Raw genomic sequence first — 24,201 nt, forward strand, 5'->3', positions numbered from 1 at the left:
AACTGCCTTTGTGTAAATGCCCAATGATACAGAGATCACGTCTTATCATCTGACAGGATGCTTATAGGATAAAGGATTGATCATGGGCTGCCTAGAGTCCGTTGGAGGAATGAACACTTTCACATCTTCATGAACTGCTCGCTGACCTCAACAAGCCATCACATGAGCTTCAGCTCATCACATTCTCACTGTAGTAGCACAAAGACAATCATTCAGGGCAATCAGGTTGAAAATGAAAATGTTTCGAAAAAAGAAAGAAAAACACTTATGCCGAGAGCATATCAAACCATGACCTCAGTCATTGGAGGGATATGAGGATTCACAGAATTTCTCCAGAAAATGGATGTGGCAGAGCATAACTTTTGCATGCACAAAACTCTGTTTGTTCTCTAGTGATGGTAGCTGGTGCTTTGAACAAATAATGTGCTCCTCACAATAAAAAGGGGGCCTTTTGTTCCACAGTTTGCCAAAAAGAGGTTAAACATGCACCCTCGGGGTAAAGACCTCAGAAGCTAGAATGAAGCTGTGTTTGTGAAACACATGGTGAAGATAAGTGGCTCCAATTGATTTAAATGCTTCTTTCAAGCTCAAATCCCCAACAGTGAATCACAAAAAGTCACATGTTATTTGATATTGTCGGATATTGTCTGGACTGCATTTTATTTTTGTTCTTAAAGTCTTTGATCAAAAGGTTCAAAGGTTTCATTCATTGAAAAACAGGGATAGGAGATTTAGCTAAAAAAAAAAAAAAAAAAAAATCTATCAATATTTTTGATGACACTCGATATACACTACCAGTCAGAAGTATAAGGGATAGTTCACCCTAAAATGAAAGTTCAAAACCTGTATGAGTTTCTTTCTTCTGTTGAACACAAAAGTAGATATTTTAAAGTATGCTGGTATCCGGACAGTTGACGGCACCTATTGACTTCAATGATAGAAAAAAGGAAAAATACTATGGAAGTCAATGGGTGCCGTCAACTGTCTGATTACCAACATTCTTTAAAATATCTTCTTTTTTGTGTTCAACAACAGAAAGAAGAAGCTCATACAGGTTTGAAACAACATAAGGGTGAGCAAATGGTGACTATCCCTTTAAGACACAATTGACCGAATTCATACTTCTCATGATCTTAAAAACCTTGAGATCAATGGTAAAATGCTTGGATTTAGTTTTGTATAAGATTGTGCCTACATATAAATGTCTTAAGTAACTTTACGGTGGCAACTTTGGAAAAAGTAAATAATCAGTCACTAAATAATTCCCATACTGCCATTTCTGTTATAGTTTTTAATGATTAAACACAAAGGATGAGAAGGTGTGTCCAACTTTTGAATGGAACTGTATTTTGAAATGTATGATATGTAACAAATTGATACGTGAAAGGACTGCAAAACTGACATATTTTTCCATTTAAAAAAGAAGTGTATTCCAATAAGCAATTTTCCGACAAAAGAATATGCATTGCTTACCTCCTCTGCTTCCTGTTTAGGAGATACTTTAAAGGAGCCTTTGGATGTTAGTGTCTGTATAAACAAAGAAAATAATAGCTTTTGATTAGAGATTATTTTAAAAGAAGATTTTACTTGGCGTAACTGTAGACTGGTAGTTTTGAGGTAATAACTTTCCTTTCTGCAATCTTTAAATTGCACGTCTGCACTGGGTTGTTCAATTTCCTTTCCGGATAATGAAGACTCCTAAGGTAGACATAAATAACAGCATCAATAAATGTAAATTTACCTCTTTGTCTGTCTCAGGAAGCAGAGCAACAAAGTTGTCAGGGAAAACTCCCTCTCTGCCGTTGATCTCTCCTCTCCACCAGCCTGGCTCTCCTGTGTCCTAAAACATCAAAACCATCAACCACTCTGAACATAAATGGATTATTTCGTGAAATACTACACAACAGTTTCTGAATAGTATGTATTAAAAGCTTAAATACACATCATTATGAATGGAAAATGTAGATATATCCCTTGCCACTAGATGGTGGTCATGTATAAAACATATTCCAGCTCTGATCTGCTTCCTGCTCAAGGCCTTTGACAAAGAATAGGTGAATGTGTGAAACGGTCTTCCTGTGTCTTAACTTAAATAAAGCAAACACATCCTTGGGTTTCTAACAGAACAGAAGTCATTAGTATGATATACAACAGCTACATTCTCATATAAACTTTCAAAGTGTCAGCAGATAGTATCAAACACACACACACTGGGGAATACACTACAAAACGCTTAGTCTCTGATCACTGTAGAATGATTTCACATCAGAATCCTCATCTGAGGGCTCTGTAATAGCAAAAATTGCATTATAGGTCATACAGGTTTAGACTATTTTCATCTTTGTGTGAACTTTTCCTTTAAATCATTAACAAGGGTGATTTCAATGCAAAAGATTTCAATATTCTTCATAATTACAGTGTATAAATATGTAATTCTAACATGTACCATTGAATATACTTCTCTGGCATAGTTTGCACAAATCTAACCTAACTCACACACCAGAATAAAATACAGTACATGATATAGAATAACTGGTCAAAATGAAGCGATCAGAATTAACTGGTTTGAACGCTTTTGCAAAAGGTGGAGCCCTTCTGCCCAAACTGGTTTACACAGCTCCATCATGATAACTTAACACTAAAATTAAAAGTGTTTATTCCCTTTTTATTTACCCATGTTCCTAATGTTGATGCTCTGAATTAAAAATGCTCATTGATTAGCCTATGTGTCGTTTATTTAGAAATCCCTGTGGTTGAGAAGACATTTTATCTGTCTGTTACATACCTTACTCAGTACGTGGATGATGTCACCGTCCTTTAAATCCAACTCATCTTGGTTAGTTGCTTCATAGGGGAAAGTGGCCTTGCAGTATTCTTTTACTACAGAAAAACGAGAAAAATAAAAGAATATACCCATGACATGAGTTACAATGATTTCTTATGTGCCTACAGCAGTCTCTTGGTGTTGTAAAAAGCTGTGGAGTGCCTGAAGTGCCACATTGCCAAGTTATTTGCTCTGATTGTGTTGTACAGACATCATTTAATGTTTAAAGTAATGGCAGCGCATATAGAAACTTCACCCAAAGGGACCTATAATGGCTGGTGAAAGCTATGTGTTGGCATTCCTACTTCCCCTTGAGATCTGATGGTGTTTGCATAAGAAAATGCACTTCACAACTCATTATATATTCATAAAGCACAGGCACTTTCAAAAACAGATAGGTATGCCAATCTATAATTTGGGCTTCTATTTCCCGAGAGGAGGAAAACTCATGTCAACTAGTCATAATCACTGCAGTCGGATTCAGGCATTCATGTCTGGTCCATTTCCATAAATCTCCTATCATTATTTTGATTATCATATACAGCTTTATGTCAACCTCCCCATGAACTCACCTTTTCCTTTGCTCTCTGCCTCTTTTTCTCCTTTAGGGGGTTCAGGAGAGCTCAAAGGGGTGGGTTTTGTGGCAGATGGTAATGATGGAATTGGCTAAAATGAAGCAGAACCACATATGGATTTACTGACACGGCAGCCACACAAACACATGCAGTTGCACACTGGAAGGTACAGACTGAGACAGATCAGCCATGCCTGGATGAAAGGAATGCTGGGTAAACAACAACCACTGTTGCCTGTTACATATGTACAGAGTAAATGGGAAAGCATGGCAAATTTAGTCTTGAATTTTGCAGTGCACCTGCGCAAGGACACAAAACCCAATGGTTTTTTTTGTTTGTTTGTTTTTTTAGTGAGTGAGCAAATAGTGAATAAGAAACCTACAGGTATTTAGTAAATCCTCTGACCCTTCCATCACATCACATGATGGCGAGTTATTAATGACCTCTGAGCTCTTGATAATAGAAGTAGTAGAAGATTACTACTTCTATTACTACGCGAGTCATTCAGAACTAATCTGAATGACATAATGGGATGCAAAATGTGATAAAAAGGGAAAGAGGAAGTATTGGTTAAATGCATTAATGCTGTAAACAGAACTAAATTACTTAAAAATAAAATGGAAGGTAATTTGTGGCGCATTTAACAACTTAAATATGATGTACACTACCGTTCAAAAGTTTGGGATCAGTACGATTAAAAAAAGAAAAAGAATACTTGTAGTTAGCAATGATGTAATAAATTGATCAAAAGTGACAGAAATATTTTATAACATTATACGTGTCTAAAGTATTTCAAATAAATGCAGTTCCTTTGAAAAAAAGTATCACTATTTAAAATATTATGCATTACAGCTGTTTTCAACATAATACAAAGAAATGTTTCTTGAGCAGCATATCAGAATGATTTCTGAAGGATCATGTGACACTGAAGACTGGAGTAATGAAGCTGAAAAATCAGCTTTGCCATCACAGGAATAAATTATATTTTAAAATATATTAAAATAGAAAACAGCCATTTTACATTGCAATATTTCACCATATTGCAGTATTATTGTATTTTTTTTTTTTTATTATCAAATAAATGTAGCCTGGGTGAGCATAAGAGAGTTCTTTCAAAAACATTTTATCTTCTGAATAGAATTATTCCTAAGTGAAACAGAAAATTCAGAGAGAAATGTAACTAATCGTTATTTATATTAGGGGTTTCAAAAGGACCATCAAATATAAAGGCAGCTATACATATTCATTTATATAGATCTACTTAAAAGTATTATATTATGAAGAAAACATATTATTATATACACAAAACACATACACAAACATTAAATAATAAAAATAAAGAAATATTTAAACACATTACTAAAACATTATCTGGAAAATACTTTGTATCTTGTTTTCTACAAAACATTTTTATACTCAATATCAGAATATGAGAAAAAAACATTTTCAAATCAATTTAGATTTATATCTTATAGTACTTTTCAAAATATATATAATTTCAAAGAAAATGGACTTTCATTATATATCCTAATACATTCAATTTGGCTGTTTTTTATTTTACCAAACCCTATCGTATACCCCCTGATTATACGACATATTGCATGGGACCATTCTGTGATGCTTTTAATTCTTTTTTTAAAAGCATGATGCTGGTCACTGTTTACTGCCATTATATTGATGAGTGCGAGCGGGAAATGTTTTTTTAAATTTCTCCTTTTGTGGTCCCAAAAAAAGAAAGAAGGTTTCTTTCCTTCCAGGGTGAGTAAATGATGAAATTTTCATTTTAGGGTTAACTATTCCTTTAACAAAATGCACTTTTCACTTCTAGAAAGTAAAAAAAGTGCTGCATTCCAGCTATTTGCAGGCCAAACAGGGATATACGGCTCTCAGTTTGAGCTGTGCAGAGCACAAACGATAATAAGAGAACTAGTGCAGAAAAACACTTAATAAGAGATAATAAGAGAACTAGTGCAGAAAAACACAGAACCAGAATGCTTCAAAAATCAGCCACCCTAAATAATGAAGTCCAAAAATAGCGGCATATTGCCTAAAAAGGAAGGTCTCACCATGAGACTGTCTGCCTATATGTACTGTCTTGAGCAATCACTGGAAAAACTTGTATTGCAGTTAGACATGTAATTACCCTTCATTGCTCCATTGCTTATGGCTATGGGAATGGGCAGAACACATTTTCATACATGCCAAGACAATGATATAATTTTATATGGCACTATTTTGTGGAAATTAAGCATTAAGTCAAGTTAGCATTATTTAGTAAATTGATTTCCACTCTAATCCAAAATTATATAACAAACACAATAAATGTAACCACTTAAAAGAAAAAGATGATGTTTTGTTATGGCTAGCAAAGGTGCTACCATCTTTCTGTACTACAACCTGTGATGTCACAGGGTTAGTTTTCTTGCCTGAGATAAATGGATACAATGGTAGAAAGACAGACAATGAAGGTCAAAAAGTGAAAGATTAAGACAGAAAGTGTGAAAGGTAGAAACTGGAAAGCCATAGGGCATCAGAAGAAAAAGGGAGGCCACGATCGCATTGCTCCTGAATATAAAAAATTGTGTTTTACTTTATTTTGATGGTCTCTTTAACACATTAACACATTTTTAACACACAGTATTTCGAATTATTATTATTATTATTATTATTATTATTAGTAGTAGTAGTAGTAGTAGTAGACTGGTAGGGTTAGGGTTAGAATAAGTTGACATGTACTTGCAAAGTTACTTATAGTCAGTAGCATGTCTGCTGGAGGAGCATCACAATAAACAGTCAGCAGATATTAAGCATATAGTCTACTAATACTCAATACTAATGAGAGTTTTAGTATTCGAAAAACAACACAAGCGTCGAAACTATACTCTCGCGTTTAGGAGTCGGGACATGACGGAATCGGGATCAACTAAAGTTGATCATTTTCACTTCTTTTTAAGTCTTATCAGTTTAAACATTCAAGCTGAGAGAGTTTATGGCTTCGGGAAGGACGGATGTGCGCGTGTCATTCAGAACACAAGACAAAATAAGAGTGTTCTTGCAAAACAGAACATGGCAAAATAATCGTTTTTACTCGATTGTACTATTTTGGTGATCGTTGGGAGCCAAAATCGAAATTCAGTTAATTGCACAGCCCTATCCATTTTGATTATGAAAAAGCGCAATAATAAAAGTTTTCTTTGATGCAATTATTGGGATCGGAAGAGGTCCTGCAGTTTACAGGAAGGAAATACTTTTTTCAGGCACAGAACACCACTTACTTTTTCTTTCTTTTCTTCGTTTACATGTCCTCTTTGGGAGACTCTCAGTTTTACAGAGCCCTCTTTGAATATGTCGCCAAAGCCAATGCCTATAATCTTCTTCGGTTGGGCCATGACCCCGTTGCCTGGGTGAGGGGAAGTGGGGCTAGACGGTCCATCTGTGTTATCTGTGAACACACACCTCTGTATGAGTCCTGCCACAACAAGCATTACAAAGTTCTGATGTCACTTGTGAAGTAAACACTGATAAAATAACTGATATTATTTAAAGGATGAGTTCACAAAAAATGAGACGACAGAACTGAAAATGAATGAATTGTTCTTATGAGTCTGATCTTTTCAATGAACTGATCTGATCAAGACTGTAAAACTAACCTGAACCATTTGTTCAGACAGACTGTTCGTTCAGTTGCTCACATAAAGATTTTGTATTAAATCAGAAAACTTGGAATACAACACACAAGTCATATGGACTACTTATATTATGATGCTTCAGCATACTTTAAGTTTGAATCCCTCAGTGTCCATTCATTGTAATTGAGTGGTGAAGAACAACCCGTAAAATTAAAATTTCTCCTTTTGGGTTGCACAGAAGAAAGTCATACAGATGTGTATCAACAAGAGTAAGTAAATTATGACATTATTACTGTCACATTATTACTGTCACTTATTTTTTTTTACCTTTTACCTTTGTCACTTTTACCTTTTTCAAAGATGCACAAAGTAAAAAATAAATATCATATGGGTCATGTTAATATCACAGGGCCAGTCGTATAGTACCCAGTTTATATTTTTAATCCTCCTATTATCCGTTTTACAATAAACTACGCAACCAGTAAAAGGGAATTTTCACTAAACAGCTAAATTTGGTTGAATATTACAGTAATTTAAAACAACTGTTTTTAAAATGTAATTTCTTCCTGTGATACAAAGCTCAATTTTCAGCATCATTACTCCAGTCTTCAGTCTCACATCAGAAATCATTCTAAAATGCTGATTTGGTGCTCAAGAAAAATGAAAGCATTTCTTATTATCAATATTGCAGATCCGTGATGTATATAATTTTTCGGATTCTTTGATGAATATAAAGCTAAAAAAAAACAGCATTTGTTTGAAATATAAATATTTTGTAACATTATAAATGTCTTAACTTTCACTTTTGATCTATTTATTGAATCCTTGCTGATTAAAAGTATTACTTTCTTTCAACAAAATTCTCACTAACCCCATCGAACAGTCTAACTTTCAGACGGCTTCACTTGGCCTACTGCCTCAAAACAAAAATCAAGAACAAAAAGTTATGCTGACTGCAGCAGATGCCTTGACTAGGTCTAAACATCTCAAAAACCACACACACACACAACAAAGGTTTCTATTGAGTGTTTTCTTGTAAGGACATGTCCTCCCTGAGAATGCATCACATGATTAGCTGAGCGGTACCTGGCTCCTCTGTAACATCGCTGGTCTCTGTGTCTTCAGTTGCGTCAACTTCTTTGACAAAATTGGAAGGAAAAAGTCCAGACTTCCCATTCATGCTTCCGCTCCACCAGCCCTCCTCAACCTAAAAATCACTCACAGTCAGCACTAATACAGGAAATGTCAAACACTCAATTTCAACAGTGAGTTTCAACTGGATTCACTTTAGGACCCAGATTTTACATTGAACATCAAGTGACAAACCAACACAGCAGCAAAATTATTTAAAGCATCATTTCAATTCCTCAATTGAAATTCATTATTATCACCCTGCAAAGTCCCCAACAATGTATAAAATACAAATAGGCCCACATTAAATGTAGCCGGGCTTAAACTACAATGTAAAAAAACCCCTGAAAATAAAACAAAGATAATTTTATTATCAACTGACTTTATTAATCAGTCAATGCTTTTTATTCAGCTACACCGATAACAGGATGCCTTTGTCCACATTAGGGATTTCCTGGAATGTCATAAGTTATATTACTTCTGTAAGGCATAATTATTACAAATTATTATAATAGTAATATTTATTATTTTGTTTAATATTTCTATTTAGCAACAATAATAACCATCAAAATAATTATTAGTCATTAATATAAAAGCACAAAGTGTTGGGGCAAATTGGGCAGTCAACAAGCACAACAAATCGAGTGTTCTTTTATATATATATACACTGTACATACATATACATACACACTCACACACACATACTGTGCTGGTCAAAAGATATTTTATGTTTTTGAAAGAAGTCTCTAATGCTCATCAAGCCTGCTTTTTTGACAATAGTTTTCTATTTTAATATACTTTAAAATACAATTTACTTCTATGATGCAAAGCTGAATTTTCATCAGCCATTACTCCAGTGTCACATGATCCTTTAGAAATCATTATAATATGCTGATTTGATACTTAGTTATTATCAATGTTGGAAACTGTTATGCTGCTTAATATTTTTTGGACCCTGTGATACTTTTTTCAGGATTAACTGATGAATAAAAAGTTGAAAAGAACAGCATTTATTCAAAATTGAAATATTTTCTACATTATAAATCTTTACTATCACTTCACATCAATTTAATACATACTTGCTGAATAAAATTATTAATTTCTTTCAAAAAAAGAAAGAAAATTGTTTTACTGACCCCAAGCTTTTGAACGGTAGTCAATATTGTTGCAAAAGATTTCTATTTTAAATAAATGCTGTTCTTTTTTAACTTTTTATTCAAAAAATCCTGAAAAAAATATTAAGCACCACAACTGTTTCCAACATATTAGAGCATATTAGAATGATATTAGAATGATTTCTGAAAGATCATGTTACACTGAAGACTGGAGTAATATATATTATATTATTATTATTATAGTATATTATATTTTTATATATAAATCGCAATTTTAACCAGGAAAATCTCAATTAGATTTTTTCCTCAAATCGTGCAGCCCTAAAGTGAAGCATTTACCCTATGTAAGCCCATTCATTTTATTAATTTACTAACTATGTGCAATGATATGGTTACTTGCACTGTTTTATTTGCATTTAATAAAATAAATTCTAGACATCTGCCAGCCTATCAGAATAGACCTTTGACTTTTTCACAACCCACTGGTTGAAATCTACTGATATGAATGAATAAAAGAATGTTTGGGGAGAAACTTTTATTAAAACTTTAAATATAATAAAACATTTTATTATTACCCAATGAGAAAAAGCGGAGCAAATGGGTAAATGAAATACAAGCAAATGATGCTCAATTTGTGAGAAATTAAAATTAAGGAACATTTTTAGTATCATCATATCTCAAACCACATGTGCAGTGTGTGATTTTCTATAAACAGAGAATATAAAAGACAGACGCTGCTGACCTCCTCGGTGATGTCAATGATATCTCCAACCTTCAGTTCCAGCTCGTCTTCATTCAGAGGCACATATTCAAACAGGACTTTGCACTGACGCTTCTTGGGCTCTGTAATGAAAACACATTAAGTCACTCTGGATCTGGCCTGACATGCTCAGCCAATAACAGTAGACATGCAAGGGATACATTTCCCCTAGCTACCTGAAGAGGGCTCAATGAGTGACAACCAACCAAATCAAGAGTCTTTATTGAACCTGAATGCACACATACACTCTCAAACACAAACACCACACCCTCTCCTTGAGATGATTCATGTGCCCTTTAAAGAGAAACGCTGTAAGGGGGAGAATTACAGTGCGCGCAATGAACTATAGGCCTACTGTTGTTTAACAACATACCGATTGTTCGGCTGACGAAACCTCTTTCAGAAAACAAAATTCGGTAGACCAAAACTCAACAAATCAGTTTTGAAAGTTTAGAGTTGTGACAATTACAAGATCTAAGAACTTGATACAGTGCTTGCCACTGTAAAGACTGTAAGGCTGTCCCTCACAGCTCTGTTTCATCAGTGCTAAGTCAACATGGTGTCTAACCTGACTAAGGTCTATTACATGCCCAATTAAGAAACATTAACGGTCACTAGCTGTGAAAAAAGTCCACTTATTCAACAATTATACTACCATTCAAAAGTTTGGAGTCAGTAAGATTATTATTATTTTTTATAATGTATGCATTTATTTAGCAAGGATGTAAAGACAGTAAAGACATTTATAATGGAAAAAATAGTGTGTGTGTGTGTGTGTGTGTGTGTGGGGGGGGGGGGGGGTGAATGAATGAATCTTCAAAAAAAATATCATGGTTTGCAGAAAAATATTAGACAGTACATCTGTTTTCAATATTTATAATAATAAGAAATGTTTCAAATCAGCATAATAGAATGATTTCCGAAGGATCGTGTGACACCTAAAACTGGGGTGATGGCTGCTGAAAATTCAGCTTTGACATCACAGGAATAAATTGCATTTTAGAATATATTCAAATAAAATAAAAATAAAAAAACAGTAATTTTGAATTGCAATAATATTTCAAAATATTACAGTTTTTACTGTATTTTTGATCAAAGAAATGCAGCCTTGCTGAGCATAAGAGACTTCTTTTAAAAATCTTACCGACTCCAAACTTTTGAACAGTAGTGTATATGTTGCTAACTATTGATGAGTAAAACTACATATTTTGAAAACTGAACTTTAAAAGGTTCCTGTGATATTTGAATGTCAATTTACCGAATTAGTCTTAAGAAAGTGATACATTTGATGAAAAGTAAGTTATTTGATAGTTATTTTTTGTAACATTACAAATGTCTTTTCAGTCACTTTTGATCAATTTAATGCATTCTTGCTGAATAAAAGTATTAATTTCTTTAAAAAAATTCTTACCAACACAAACTTTTGAACAGAAGTGTCCTTTGGAGTATTATGTAAATACTGTATTATGTGAACATAGTCATCATTCATTATCATGGTATTACTATCAATTAATGCACCACAGTACCGTTTAGAAGAGGGCCCGTCTGAACACTATCTCTATGGTTAGCTCGAAATGAAAAATACATTGGGCAAAAACTAAACAAAATATCCAATAATTCCTCAAGGGTACAATGCGATGTACCTGCACAGAGGAAGAGAGTAAGCGAAGCGCAACTACATTCCACTGTTATCACCATTTTAGATGATTTGTTCAGCAGAAGCCTTGAATGTAGGATGGCATCACACTCACTGTGTTCTGTGATAATGTTCCTATGCAGCTGGAGAGGATCAAGTGGACTTCCTCTAAAATCTGAGACAGCCGTACGCTCAAGTCTCAGACAGAGGAAATTAAAAACAGGCTTCATGAGCCAAAAGGAAAGCTATTGCTGCCCACTACAGGCCAACGCTGTTATCTGCTAAACTCTTTTTGTGCTTAAGTGGTCTTAAACTCAATTCCTGGAGGGCCACAGCTCTGCACAGTTTAGCTCCAACCAGCTCCAACTCACACCTGCAAGGAAGTTTCTAGTAATCCTGAAGACCTTGATTAGCTGGATCATGTGTGTTTGATTAGGGTTGGAGCAAAACTGTGCAGAGCTGTGGCCCTCCAGGAATTGAGTTTGAGATCACTGTGCTAAACTCTAATTCCAGTCAAACAAAGACCAAAAACATATAGCAATGAAAGAATTTACAATACGCGGTAAACAATATAAAAATCATATCAGCCAACGGTGACAAATTATTGATAAAAAAAGCTATTAAAGGGTTAGTTCACCCAAAAATGAAAATTCTGTCAGTAATTACTCACCCTCATGTTGTTCCAACCCCGTAAGACTCATCTTCGGAACACAAATTAAGATATTTTTGATTAAATCTGAGAGCTGGATCACTCCTCCATAGGCTTCTAAGACATTATAACTTGCTGGCCCAGAAAATGTATTAAAGACATCGTTAATATAGTCCAAGTGACTACAGTGGCTCAATCTTAAGTTTATAAAGCCACAAGAATACTTTTTGTGCGCAAAAACAAGCAAAAATAACGACTTTATTCCACTATTCATTTCTATAATTAACAATATTAACTGACTATATTAACAATGTCTTTAATACATTTTCTGGGCCAGCAAGTTATAATGTCTTAGAAGGCTATGGAGGAGTAATCCAGCTCTCAGATTTAATCAAAAATATCTTAATTTGTGTTTTCGAAGATGAACGAAGGTCAACATGAGGGTGAGGAGTAATAACTGACAGAATTTTCATTTTTGGGTGAACTAACCCTTTAAACAATGACACACCAATAGCTAATTAACATTAAAAATGCTGTAAGCCATGACGCTAATTTCCACTAGACTGAATTAGACCACCCCAATACATTGACCACGTGGCCTTCCTCCATAGACATGTCAGTCAACCCGACGTCAGCAAACTCATATACGTCCAAAATGATTTACAGGTAGAGAGCGTTTCTGATTGGATACATTTTATGAAGTGTGGGCCTTTTTTTTTTGCTGTTCACATAGTCTAAAGCATTCACAGAGACAGGAAGTATGAACATTTTATGTTTGGTATTCTGAACAAAATAGTTTACGTAGATAGAAACGCACTCTTTTTTGAGGCACGGGGTTGAGAATGGGGTTGTAAGCCGAGTCCTCCGGTCGGGATGCCGTAGGTACTGATCCTCTGAACCAGGCTTGCTACATTATTTGATGGTCGCCGCTGTAATGGAGTCTCATCCTTTGCCTCCTTCACTTCTTTAACCTCCTTCACTTCTTTAGCCTCCTTTTGCTCCTCTTTGGACTTTGGCTCCTCTTTTTTCACCTGATAAAAAATTAAATAAAAATAAAATCACAAATAATATCTTTTGTTGATATGTATGAATATAGGTGGGTAGTGTGACCAAAATCTTACACCATGGTATAAGTAATTTTATTCCTCAATCACAATATATCATCAAAAGATAAAAAAATCCTGGAAATTAAATGAAAATACTTAAATGAATATATTAAATAATCATATGGTAAAGCCTTTTTTTTTATAATCCAGTGAATAAAACACTGCACAAAGGAAAAGGTAATTTTCGGTTTATTTGGAACCTGATGGACATTGTACCCTTAACAAGTCATTTCTCAGAGAGCATTGGGCCTGGTCACAGGATAACACCTGGATATCTGATTTGGTAAAACAATTCTAGTTACACGCAAAGTTCACGTCAAAGACAGCAACAGATATGAGCAGTATTTTATTTATCATCAGCTAATTTCAAAATCAAAGACCGCAATGGGGGAGAGAGCAGCATCAGCACTGGTAAGATCATTTAGTCTCATTATGAAGATGACTGTGTGTCTGTGACTTTCAGTTTAACTTGAGTCAGTTTGCGATTTGGCTTGCTGAAGAGATACTCGACTACTTATCTGTGGCGATGCATGTTGCAGTAGCGCTGTCATATATGGCTAGAACATGTTATATAGCCTATAACATTTTGGGATGAGTAAAATTTACATATGTGGTTTCAACAACCAGATGCATTTACACTTTCAGTTAACAGTTTCGTTTGGAATGCATCTCAGACCACCTCCTGAAGTGGTTTAAGCAATCGGATATAAATCTGTCTCCATTTACACCTGGGTGTTTTCACCATCAGATAGCTATTTGATCAGAGACAATGCATGAAGAGACCAGGTGTAAATAAGCCCATTGATTTGTCTCTGTATTTACACATTTTTATCACTCTTAGAGGTGCAAATATATCTACCATAGAACTTATCTACCAAGCAGTGCTGCTTTTCTTGTTTTATAGATGCTGCATTCATTCCAGTTCAGTCAGTCTTTCATTCATTCATTCATTCATTCATTCATTCATTCATTCATTCATATATATATGTGTGTGTGTGTGTGTGTGTGTGTGTGTGTGTGTGTGTGTATACATATATAAAAATGAATGAATGAATAATGAATAAACTGAACTGGAATGAATGCAGAATCTATAAAACAAGAAAAGCAGCACCTGTAAGTTCTGTTGATTTTACCATGAACTCTTTGTTAGGTTAAAATTTGCTACTTTAACACAAGTCACACCCACGTCATATATAACTTCACAGAAACCACCAACTAGCACCTACACATACACCTTTTTCAAACACATGTAAATTCCCAAACAGCACAGCCTCCCTCACACAATCTGAAAAGCTGGAGAGAGAGAGAGAGCGACAGGCGAGAAACAAAGGAGTGATAAGATCTCCAGCAAAACAGACAGACATGTTCTCACCGTAAGTTTTCAACTCATCTAGTTGAAACTTGCTCTGTGTTTTCCCCTCTCAATGAATGGTATTTCTGCAAGATCATTCTAAAAACATTTATGGATATAGGAGGATTCTAAAGTATAGGATAACACTTCATACTACTAATAACAAGAACAAAAAAAAATCTCTGACCTGGTAGATCCTATTTAAGATTCAATTCAGCACTGAATTGAGAATGCCTTTTAATTTAAACTTAATTAAATAAGGTAGCAATTAAAATGTAATAAAATCAAATTCAAAGTATGGCTGTTCCGATCAAGTTTTTTATGCCCACAATCCAAGTCATTGAATATTGAGTATCTACCGATAGAAATTCCGTGCCAACTTTTCCTAGCGGCACACACACACACGTAGATGTATCCATCTGTTACAATGGCAGACATTGTAAACAGACAGTGTGGTCAACACACTGGGACTACTGATATAAACTTGAATTTTATCTGTACAGTAAGCAGAATAATTGCAAGAAAAAAAAGTAGAGATAAGGTTGAAAAAAACATGAAATTCATGCCAGTGTTTCGAAAGTCCGAAGCAGGACGTAGCCCATTGAAACGTGTTATAAACGTCTCAGATATTCTGAACGGCAGATAAAAAATAAAGTTAATAAATGGCTTGAGTGATCCTTTACAAAAGTACGCATCAAATACGCTCATCACGGAAGCATGTGTGAAACAATAGAACAGACCTCATTGGTTCTTGCGCATCACGCACGCCCATTTGAAACCCCTCCCTCAAAAACTGCCACCTGAATTCATCTCAACCATAAAGTGTAATGAGTTTGCGTTTTTTTTTTCAACTCCAAAATTGATCAAATTAGATTGAACATAATACATCAAAAGCATATTACTATGCAACCAGAACAAACAACTACAGGAACATTAAACAGGATGGATAACTTCAGTTTGATCGATACTGAAACACTTAATAAAACAGTTCAAAGCCTCACCTCTTCCACTTGTACACTAGATACTCTACCCACCACCTTTTTAAAATCTGTTTTTCATATTCTAGCACCAGAATTGCTTAACATTATAAATTCATATTTACAAATGGGCACATTTCCTAAATCCCTAAAGACTGCTGTTATAAAACCACTTCTCAAAAAGAATAACTTAGACAAATCCATATTAAGCAACTATAGGCCCATTTCAAACCTACCGTTCATTGGCAAAATGATTGAAAAAATTGTTTTTAATCAACTTACATCTTTTTTAACACTTAACAACTGCCTAGACGATTTTCAGTCAGGTTTCCGGACTCACCATAGCACAGAAACAGCTCTTGCTAAAGTCACAAGTGACATCCGGCTAAATACAGATGCAGGCAAGGCATCCATCTTAGTATTACTGGATCTCAGTGCAGCTTTCGACACTGTTTGTTGACCATTACTGCTTCATCGACTGGAACATTGGGTTGGCTTCACCGGTGTTGTGATCAGCTAGCTAAAATCGTATCTTAGTGACAGGAGTTTTATTGTTAAAATTGGAAATTGTTCCTCAAAACTAACATCTTTGACCTGTGGAGTTCCCCAGGGCTCAATTTTGGGTCCACTGTTATTCAATCTTTATATGCTACCACTTGGTAAACTCATAAAGAAAAAATGTATCTCTTACCACAGTTATGCTGATGACACACAAATTTATTTACCTTTAATGCCTAACGACTATAGCCCCATTGAAACTCTCTGTCAGTGCATTGAAGAAATAGATACTTGGATGTCACAGAACTTTCTCCAGCTCAATAAAAATAAAACTGAGGTTATCGATTTTGGAAGAAATGAGCAAAGATGTAAAATCTCTACCCTGCTCGAAACAAAGGGCTTAATAGCAAAGGAAGTGGTAAGAAACCTTGGTGTCCTAATAGATAATAATCTAAATTTTAATAGTCACATAAAAATCACAAAATCAGCATATTTTAAAATTATTAATAAACTTAAAAGATTCATGTCTAAGGAGGATCTTGAAAAGATCATACATGCTTTTATTTCTAGTAGGATTGATTATTGTAATGTGCTTCTAACAGGACTCCCCCAAAAGACTTTAAAACCGCTCCAAATGGTACAGAATAGTGCAGCCAGGATCCTTACAAAAACCAAAAGAATAGATCATATTACTCCAATTTTAAAATCCTTACACTGGCTCCCAATTAGATACAGGATTAATTTTAAGGCACTCTTATTAGTTTTGAAGTCAATAAAGGGGATGGGACCTAAACACCTTCATGATACGTTTCTACAGTATACTCAACCAAGACCCCTTAGATCACAACATAAACAGCTTCTACTAAAACCTATTGTCAGAACAAAACAAGGGGAAGCTGCTTTTAACTACTTTGGCATCCATCTCTGGAACGAGCTTCCAGAAAACATTAAAAACGCTCCAACTATCACAATTTTTAAAACTTGACTAAAGACTAAGCTTTTTTCAGATGCTTTCTGCAGTTAATGCGTAATAAATAAATATATTTATTTTAATTTTTTATTTTCTTTTTTTTTAACAGACTCTTTGTTGGTGTTTTATATATATAGAATTTTAATTATTTTTACTATTGCCAAAATTTGATGTAGTTCCATATTTTTATTTTTATTTTATTACATTTTATTATTACATTTTCATGTTTCTTTAGAAATAAATAATGGACAAATGGAGTCTTTAAACGCCTCAGATGTAAAGTTATTCGCTGTCAAAGTGAAGCCAAAATGAATGGGAGTCAATGGAATGCTAACAGCAGGTGGGGATCCGCTAATCAATGGCGGCGCCCGGGGAAGCTTCAATGTTTTCCGAAACATTGGCCCCCTAGTAAAATGCAGGTTGCACACTTGAGCTCTAAGCGGGAACTCATGGTCTTCCAGGCCAAGTGCATGCAACCACTGGCGCCTAATTTCCAAGTCTAGCTATGCAGTCCAGCAGTGCTGTTGCAACCAGCAACACTACACCTACGTGTAACAAAAAAGTTACTCGAATCAATGAACAGCACTAATAAAGCCCCATTCTTACAGATCAATAACTAAAAAAAAGTTGGTTTAGGGTTTAGTTACCCTTTAAAATGTTATCGATTAAAATAACTAGCTTCCAGCAGACGGCCGTACACAAGTCGACTTAAGCCAAAACATGAGTCACACAAACGCATCGTTCTATTTCAGAAGGCCTTTATTAACCCATGCAGAATAGGGTGGTCCTTATGTTCCTCTTAACTTCAAAATTAGAAATATGCAAAAATGTTGACCAAAAAAAAAATGATATCTAGAGGTAGCTCAATCATGTGGAAGATTCCCTATGTTAAGCTGTGCGGCGTTATTGTGATATGCAAGTAATATTTAAAGATGCTGCAAATGAACTACATTTTATTGAAATCAGAGCAACACTGACATGACAACATGACATGACAACATGACATGACAACAATGACAACAATCTCAAAAAAAGCACAAATTTCTGATGCTCAGCAGCCAGTGTTGACTTTTTGCAGTCTGGATAGATCCGTTGGTGATCTTCCACCACATGAAGGAGAAACTGCTATTGTTCTTCAGAGTGTGTGAGATAGCCATTGTATTCTTGAATCAGAGCCACTCCTCTCTCGGCGTGATCATTGACTACTTTCATTGCATGTATGGTTGCCTGTGCCTCCTGATAATCTGCTTGATTCGGCCAAAGTTCCGGGCCAATTTCAAGGAACGTAATGTAATTTTTTAAACCAAAAAATGTGCTCTAAACCCAAACAATAACCAAGGTGATCATCAATAGAAATATGTATTGATTCCACCAGGAAAGGTAAATCTGCTAAACCGGGTCATGGATGGATTAATTTGGATTTAGTTTCTACAATAAGTAAACTGAGATATGTATCTAAAATACATATTTATGAATATATGGTGCAATAGATGCTTTTATGGAGATTTGTTTGGAATTTTACTAACATTTTACTTCAAATGATCTGATTTTACGAAAATCATCAAAATCTCAGAATGTTTAAAGCTATTGAGCTACCAGTAATTATTATGTTACTGCCATAAAAATTGGCATGCTGTATTTTCTTATATAAAGGAACAATTTGAAGGGTTAAGAGCATGACAATTGGAGACTTTAAAAATAAGGACCAGCCTAATGCAGAACAGTTTCGAGCACTTTTATCACGGATGTGTGCGATTTGATGGACTTCCAAAAAGAATATACTCATTGACTCTCACTATGAAAATTGGAATAGCCAGGACATTTTTTGAATATAACTCCGATTGTATTCGTCTGAAAGAAGGGTGAGTAAATCATGGGCTAATTTTCATTTTTGGCTGAACTATCCCTTTAATCGACCTCAATACCGATCCTTGAGACCGGCTCGTGACATCCCTAATTAAAATGGAATGTTCAAGTGTTAGTGTTGTTTTAAATAATAGATTTCATCATCAGTATGAATTACCTAAAAACATGTGTTTTACCACAACCTCTTAAAAAAAATTTATCTGTAGTAAGTGTTTTGTGGTGCTGTATTGTAAAACTAAAATCCAAAAATTTAAATGAGAATTCAGTAAGTTAAATCCATTTGGTGAACCTAGTGGCACAGTATGCATAATCACAATCAGATTTCTTACATTTTTTTTTGATTTTTTTAAACCCATTTGATATGCAAATCTCAGATTATTTTGTACCTGCTTTATTTAGTCTTTAAATAACTCACTTAATATAAAACTATCATGTTTTTTGGGATATGATACCATGTTGTTTTTGGACATGCCATTTTTTGAAGTACCCTGAAGTATTATTTAATACTATGGTAATCATTCAGTACTATGCAATATATATATCAAGGTACTATAGCATTATAGTACTGTCACAATAGTATCACTGAATCTCTCCAGTGGCCTTTTCAGCTGGGTTCAGATGGACTCAGACACGGTTTGGGTTGGAGAGACAGGCGTGTGGAGCTTTCCTGTAGGCTCCGGTGTAGAATGGAGAATGCCACAGGCTGCATCCGCTCCAAACTTCCTCTCTGAGATGCTGACAAACAAATTCCTTTTTCTTACTCCCCTCTCCTCAACTAATTTGAGGTCAGATTTCCCAACCTTTTTAAAGCTCTTGATTTTCTTATAATAAAAAATAATGAAATACATTTGAATAAATAAATAAAATAATAAGTACTACTACAGAGATTATTTTACTGATGTCTAAGTTTATTTCAAAAGAATTTATATGATGCATGCATCTAGAGCACATGATCTACTGTAACACCCTCATGCAGAAAACAAGTCACTCCTATTTTAGATCATTGATAAAAAAAATATATCAGTCATGTCTGGATTAGTATATTAAATTACAGATGTCCTAAGTTAAGAACTAACTTGCTTTGGAAACTAATCCTGGCTGAATAAAATAAAAATAAAATCTTTACTCAAAATACAAATACTCCAAATGAAAAGAACCCAGCAAATTTACTTTCAACACACAATAAAATAGTGCAGTTTGTGTAAAAACTTTATTTAAATCTCTTTAGGTATTTTTTTTTTCCTGTAAGTGCCCTTTAAATCCTGTGCTATCTGTGATCTGTCTGGTGATTCAGTGAAACGAGCAATCAAATGAAGTGCCACGTTAAGAGAAACTGAATGAACTGAAAACCACCTTAAGACAAAACATTACCAGTAACACGTCTTCCAGACACAACAAGCCCAAGATACGATCTGACAGACGAACTAAAATGAGCTCCTACCTGCTCGCTTTCCATGGTCCTCTCCTAAAACCACCTGAGTGCCGACTATCAAATCTTTCCGGGATCAAAGTTCAGTTCAGGGAGTGAAAGATTACCTCACACCCTCCTAAAGGATCTCCACAAGGAAACCAAAGCAATAATTTCCTGCCTTTGACAACATTTGCTATTACATCCGACTTTAATGTGGGTTTCCTCAAGCTGCCTCAGAAACAACTCAAAACACTACTTAAGACTAAGAGGTACACAAATTGAAGATGAGATTATAAATGCAATGACACATGCTAAGATTTCAAACAGAATTCAAAACTTGTAATGTAATACCTAAAGATAAACATTTCCTTCCTATTAACTTTAATTTTTGGCCTTGTGCTAACCGCAAAGCTTTTTAACCACCATTATTTCCTTATCACCTCACTTAAAGCCAATATACTATACATTCTTAAAATTACCTTTACAAAGTTGTCCGGGAAAAGGCCTCGTTTCCCATTGAGGTCTCCTTCCATCCATCCATCCTCATCGATTCTTCGCACATTTCTGATCACGTCTCCAAGCCTGAGGGTCAACTCATCTTCGTGGAGGGCTTCATAGTCATACTCCACCACCACCTCAACTGTGAAGAAAGGAACACACGTTCAGTCAGCGTGAAACTCATGCTGTGATCAAGCATCTGATAAAAAATATCTGTGACATGCTGCCGGAGAAGCACGGATACATTATTTAACAAGCACTTGTACAGAACAACACAAAGGCCTTTTCACATCAAATAGGCGTACAAGCTGATAAAGCAAAACAAATGAAGAAATGAATAGTTTATCTGACAAACAAATGCTGGTATATTTGCATACAGTATATGACACATATACTGAAACTGATATTGTAGGCTACATTTACAATTTCAAATGTATTGATTGTCCTTAAAGGAACAGCTCACCCACAAATTAAAAGGATGTATTCATTTACCCCCATGTGACTTGGTATTTTCTGTGAAACGCATAAGTTGAATTTCTGTGTAACATCTTGGCCAGTGGCCACTTTAAAAGCACCATAAAAGTATCATACATGTAGTCAAAAAGTTATCTGAACTACATGAAACATGGGGATGAACTGAGCCTCTATTTGACCCATTTTGTTTTTGAGTTGTCAGAGATACCAGTTAACCAATGATGTTTAGGATCAAGAATATGCCTGCAAAGTGTCGACACTGATGATTTGCGAAATGTGTGAACAACATTGTTTTTTATTATGACTATAATGTTTGCAAGTTAACTTAAAACCTGTTAACTGTCACGGGCCCACCGGTGGGCCCAAATTCATTACATATTTAAAACAGTAATATCCTATACTAAACCTAAACTAATCTTGACAAACTATATATCATTTGAAAGCTTACAATCTGTAGTTTTCATATTTGGTGACTGATTTTCAAAATAAATTACAGAGGAGCCGTAATTTATCAATTTGCAACAAGACAATTTTCATATTCCTAAGGCGTGTTCAGACCTTTATTTTGAAATAGCAATGAACATTTTTATGTGATTCTTAGAGGTTGAATTCATATCAAAATCTGCCAAACTTCCCATATTACTTCTGAATAGAATGTCTACTTCATAAATTGTATGAAAATTGTGAAAATAATGGTTCAGATGATCACTCAAACCACATATGGAAATAGAGGCGTCCTTATATGGGCAGTAATGGAGTCTAGTTGTCACCTAGTGAAAATGTTTGGTACTGCGCCCAAACAAAATCTTACTGAAAGCTCATTTTTTTAGATATCAACTTAAATTTTGAAACACAACTTGTTCAGATTTTTGACTTTGATTTTTTTGCAGTTTTAGAGTCACCCAGGTTTTAAAATATATATTTTATATAAAATATGAATAATTAATTTTTTTACATTTTACATTTCCTCAAACTCAAACTGCTATAACTTTTTTTCTCTTTCACTTTCTTAATTTATTTCACTTCTACAAAAATCTGCCAAATGTCTTCTTTAAAACAAGACCAATTGTATGTCTATACTCCAAAGCATTCTTTAATTACAGCCATTTAAGTTCGAAATGTGCATTTTCATGTCTTCTCAAAAAAAGGGGGGTGACAGTTAACAGGTTAAATTTTAGGCAGCTGCACAAACCCAAAATGAAAACCTTTTTTAACGCATTTCATTATGTTAGTGTTTCAGTATGTTACACTATGAGGGTATTTATATATTCAGCATGAATATTTAGTTCACAAAAAAATAGTTCTCAAGTTATTTTTTGTAATGTGTGTGAAAAATTAATGTTAAAGATTTTTTTTATTTTTCCACAGATTTCTGGTTAATTGTATTAAATCCAATTAGGGTAAATTTTGTCCTCACCATAACAATCGTACTAAGATTTTTAACCCAAACACAGGGGTTAAAGGACAAGTTCGGTATTTTACACTTAAAGCCCTGTTTATAGATCGTTTCTGATGAAATAGAACGGTTAAGATTAAAATTTGGACACATGCTGCTGTCCCGATAATTTTAGGTTTATTTCGCTTTCCCCAAAACCTCTAGAATGGGTGTATAGTGGGATTAATATCCTGCCATGATTCAAAACTGAAAATAAAGTTCTGAAAGGTTGAAACTAAGTGTTCGAAAACTCAAAATCTTACAAAAAACAGTTTTGCAAGATCGAAAAATAAGATTTGCAAGCTTGTAAAATGTAAAAAAATAAAAATATCTCTGCAAACACTATGTTGTTTTTGAGATTTCCTTCTTCAGAACTGCAACATTTTTTTTTACGATGTTGCGCAAACAATTTTTCAGAGTTTCAAATTTGTCAGTGTTCTCCCACTGTATTAGTTTGTTTTCCAGGGTTGAAACCTTGTAAATGGTGATCTGAAAACTGGTGTGCGAATGTGTGAAAAAAAAGTTTTGAAACTCTGAAAACAGAGTTTTGCAGGCTTGCAAAGTGGTAAAAAAAATAAAATCTCTGCAAACATAATTTTGTTTTTGAGTTTTCCTTCTTCAGAAGTGCAACACTCTTTTTTACAGTGTTGTGCAATCATTTTTTCAGAGTTTCGAATTTGTCACTGTTCTCCCAGTGTATAGTTTGTTTTCCAGATTTGAAACCTTGTAAATGGTGATCTGAAAACTGGTGTGCGAATAGGTGAAAAAAAGTTTTGAAACTCTGAAAACTGAGGTTCGAAAGGGCGAAACTTATTACATTACATTACATTTGCACTCCTATTGCATACTATTTTTTCAGAGCTGAGTTTACAACACCCACTTTGCGGAGATACGGCCACACAGTTGCGAGCTTGCGACTCACGTGATTTGTGGCAGCGTTGTCACGCAGCTCTGCTCTGAAACTCAGACTGAGCGAAAATGAAGCTTCGCAACTTCGCAACTTCAGAAAAAGCCTGGAGGGAGGGCCGTCTGCTCTTGGCCAATGCTTTGCTGTCTGCTGACGTACAGTCCAGTCACAAGTCGTATTTACTGGAAAGGTGGGATTGATCGACTGCTCCGCCAATGACGAAAGCCAAAGTATTCATAAACTGATTGCACACTGGCACGTCAAAAGCGTGCATTTCAGCCAACGCGCGATTTGCCAAAAGCGCGCGTTCTTAATGTGCGTGGCCACGGAAACGTGTGATCTGCTATTTAAAACGATCTGCTATTTTATGATTAATAAAAATGTTTTTA

The 24,201-nt window shown here is 34.8% G+C and overlaps 1 protein-coding gene across 2 annotated transcripts in view; it reads right to left on the minus strand.

Moving 5' to 3' along the window:
• Positions 1–24,201, minus strand: part of cd2ap (CD2-associated protein) — a 68,003-nt gene that overhangs the window by 23,237 nt on the left and 20,565 nt on the right. Inside the window, exons 2-10 of one of the 2 annotated variants that reach the window (XM_081378162.1) lie at positions 20,978–21,138; positions 13,137–13,350; positions 10,017–10,117; positions 8,115–8,235; positions 6,675–6,841; positions 3,397–3,490; positions 2,786–2,880; positions 1,630–1,698; positions 1,474–1,527 (exon numbers count right to left, since the gene is read on the minus strand). In XM_081378162.1, coding sequence (XP_081234288.1) covers positions 1,474–1,527; positions 1,630–1,698; positions 2,786–2,880; positions 3,397–3,490; positions 6,675–6,841; positions 8,115–8,235; positions 10,017–10,117; positions 13,137–13,350; positions 20,978–21,138 — 1,076 coding nt within the window. Of the gene's footprint in view, positions 1–1,473; positions 1,528–1,629; positions 1,699–1,741; positions 1,841–2,785; positions 2,881–3,396; positions 3,491–6,674; positions 6,842–8,114; positions 8,236–10,016; positions 10,118–13,136; positions 13,351–20,977; positions 21,139–24,201 lie in introns of both variants that reach the window. The other variant, XM_081378161.1, reaches the window with a different exon arrangement.

Source organism: Scardinius erythrophthalmus (genome assembly GCF_964197995.2).
Source record: "Scardinius erythrophthalmus genome assembly, chromosome: 11".
Lineage (NCBI taxonomy): Eukaryota > Metazoa > Chordata > Actinopteri > Cypriniformes > Leuciscidae > Scardinius > Scardinius erythrophthalmus.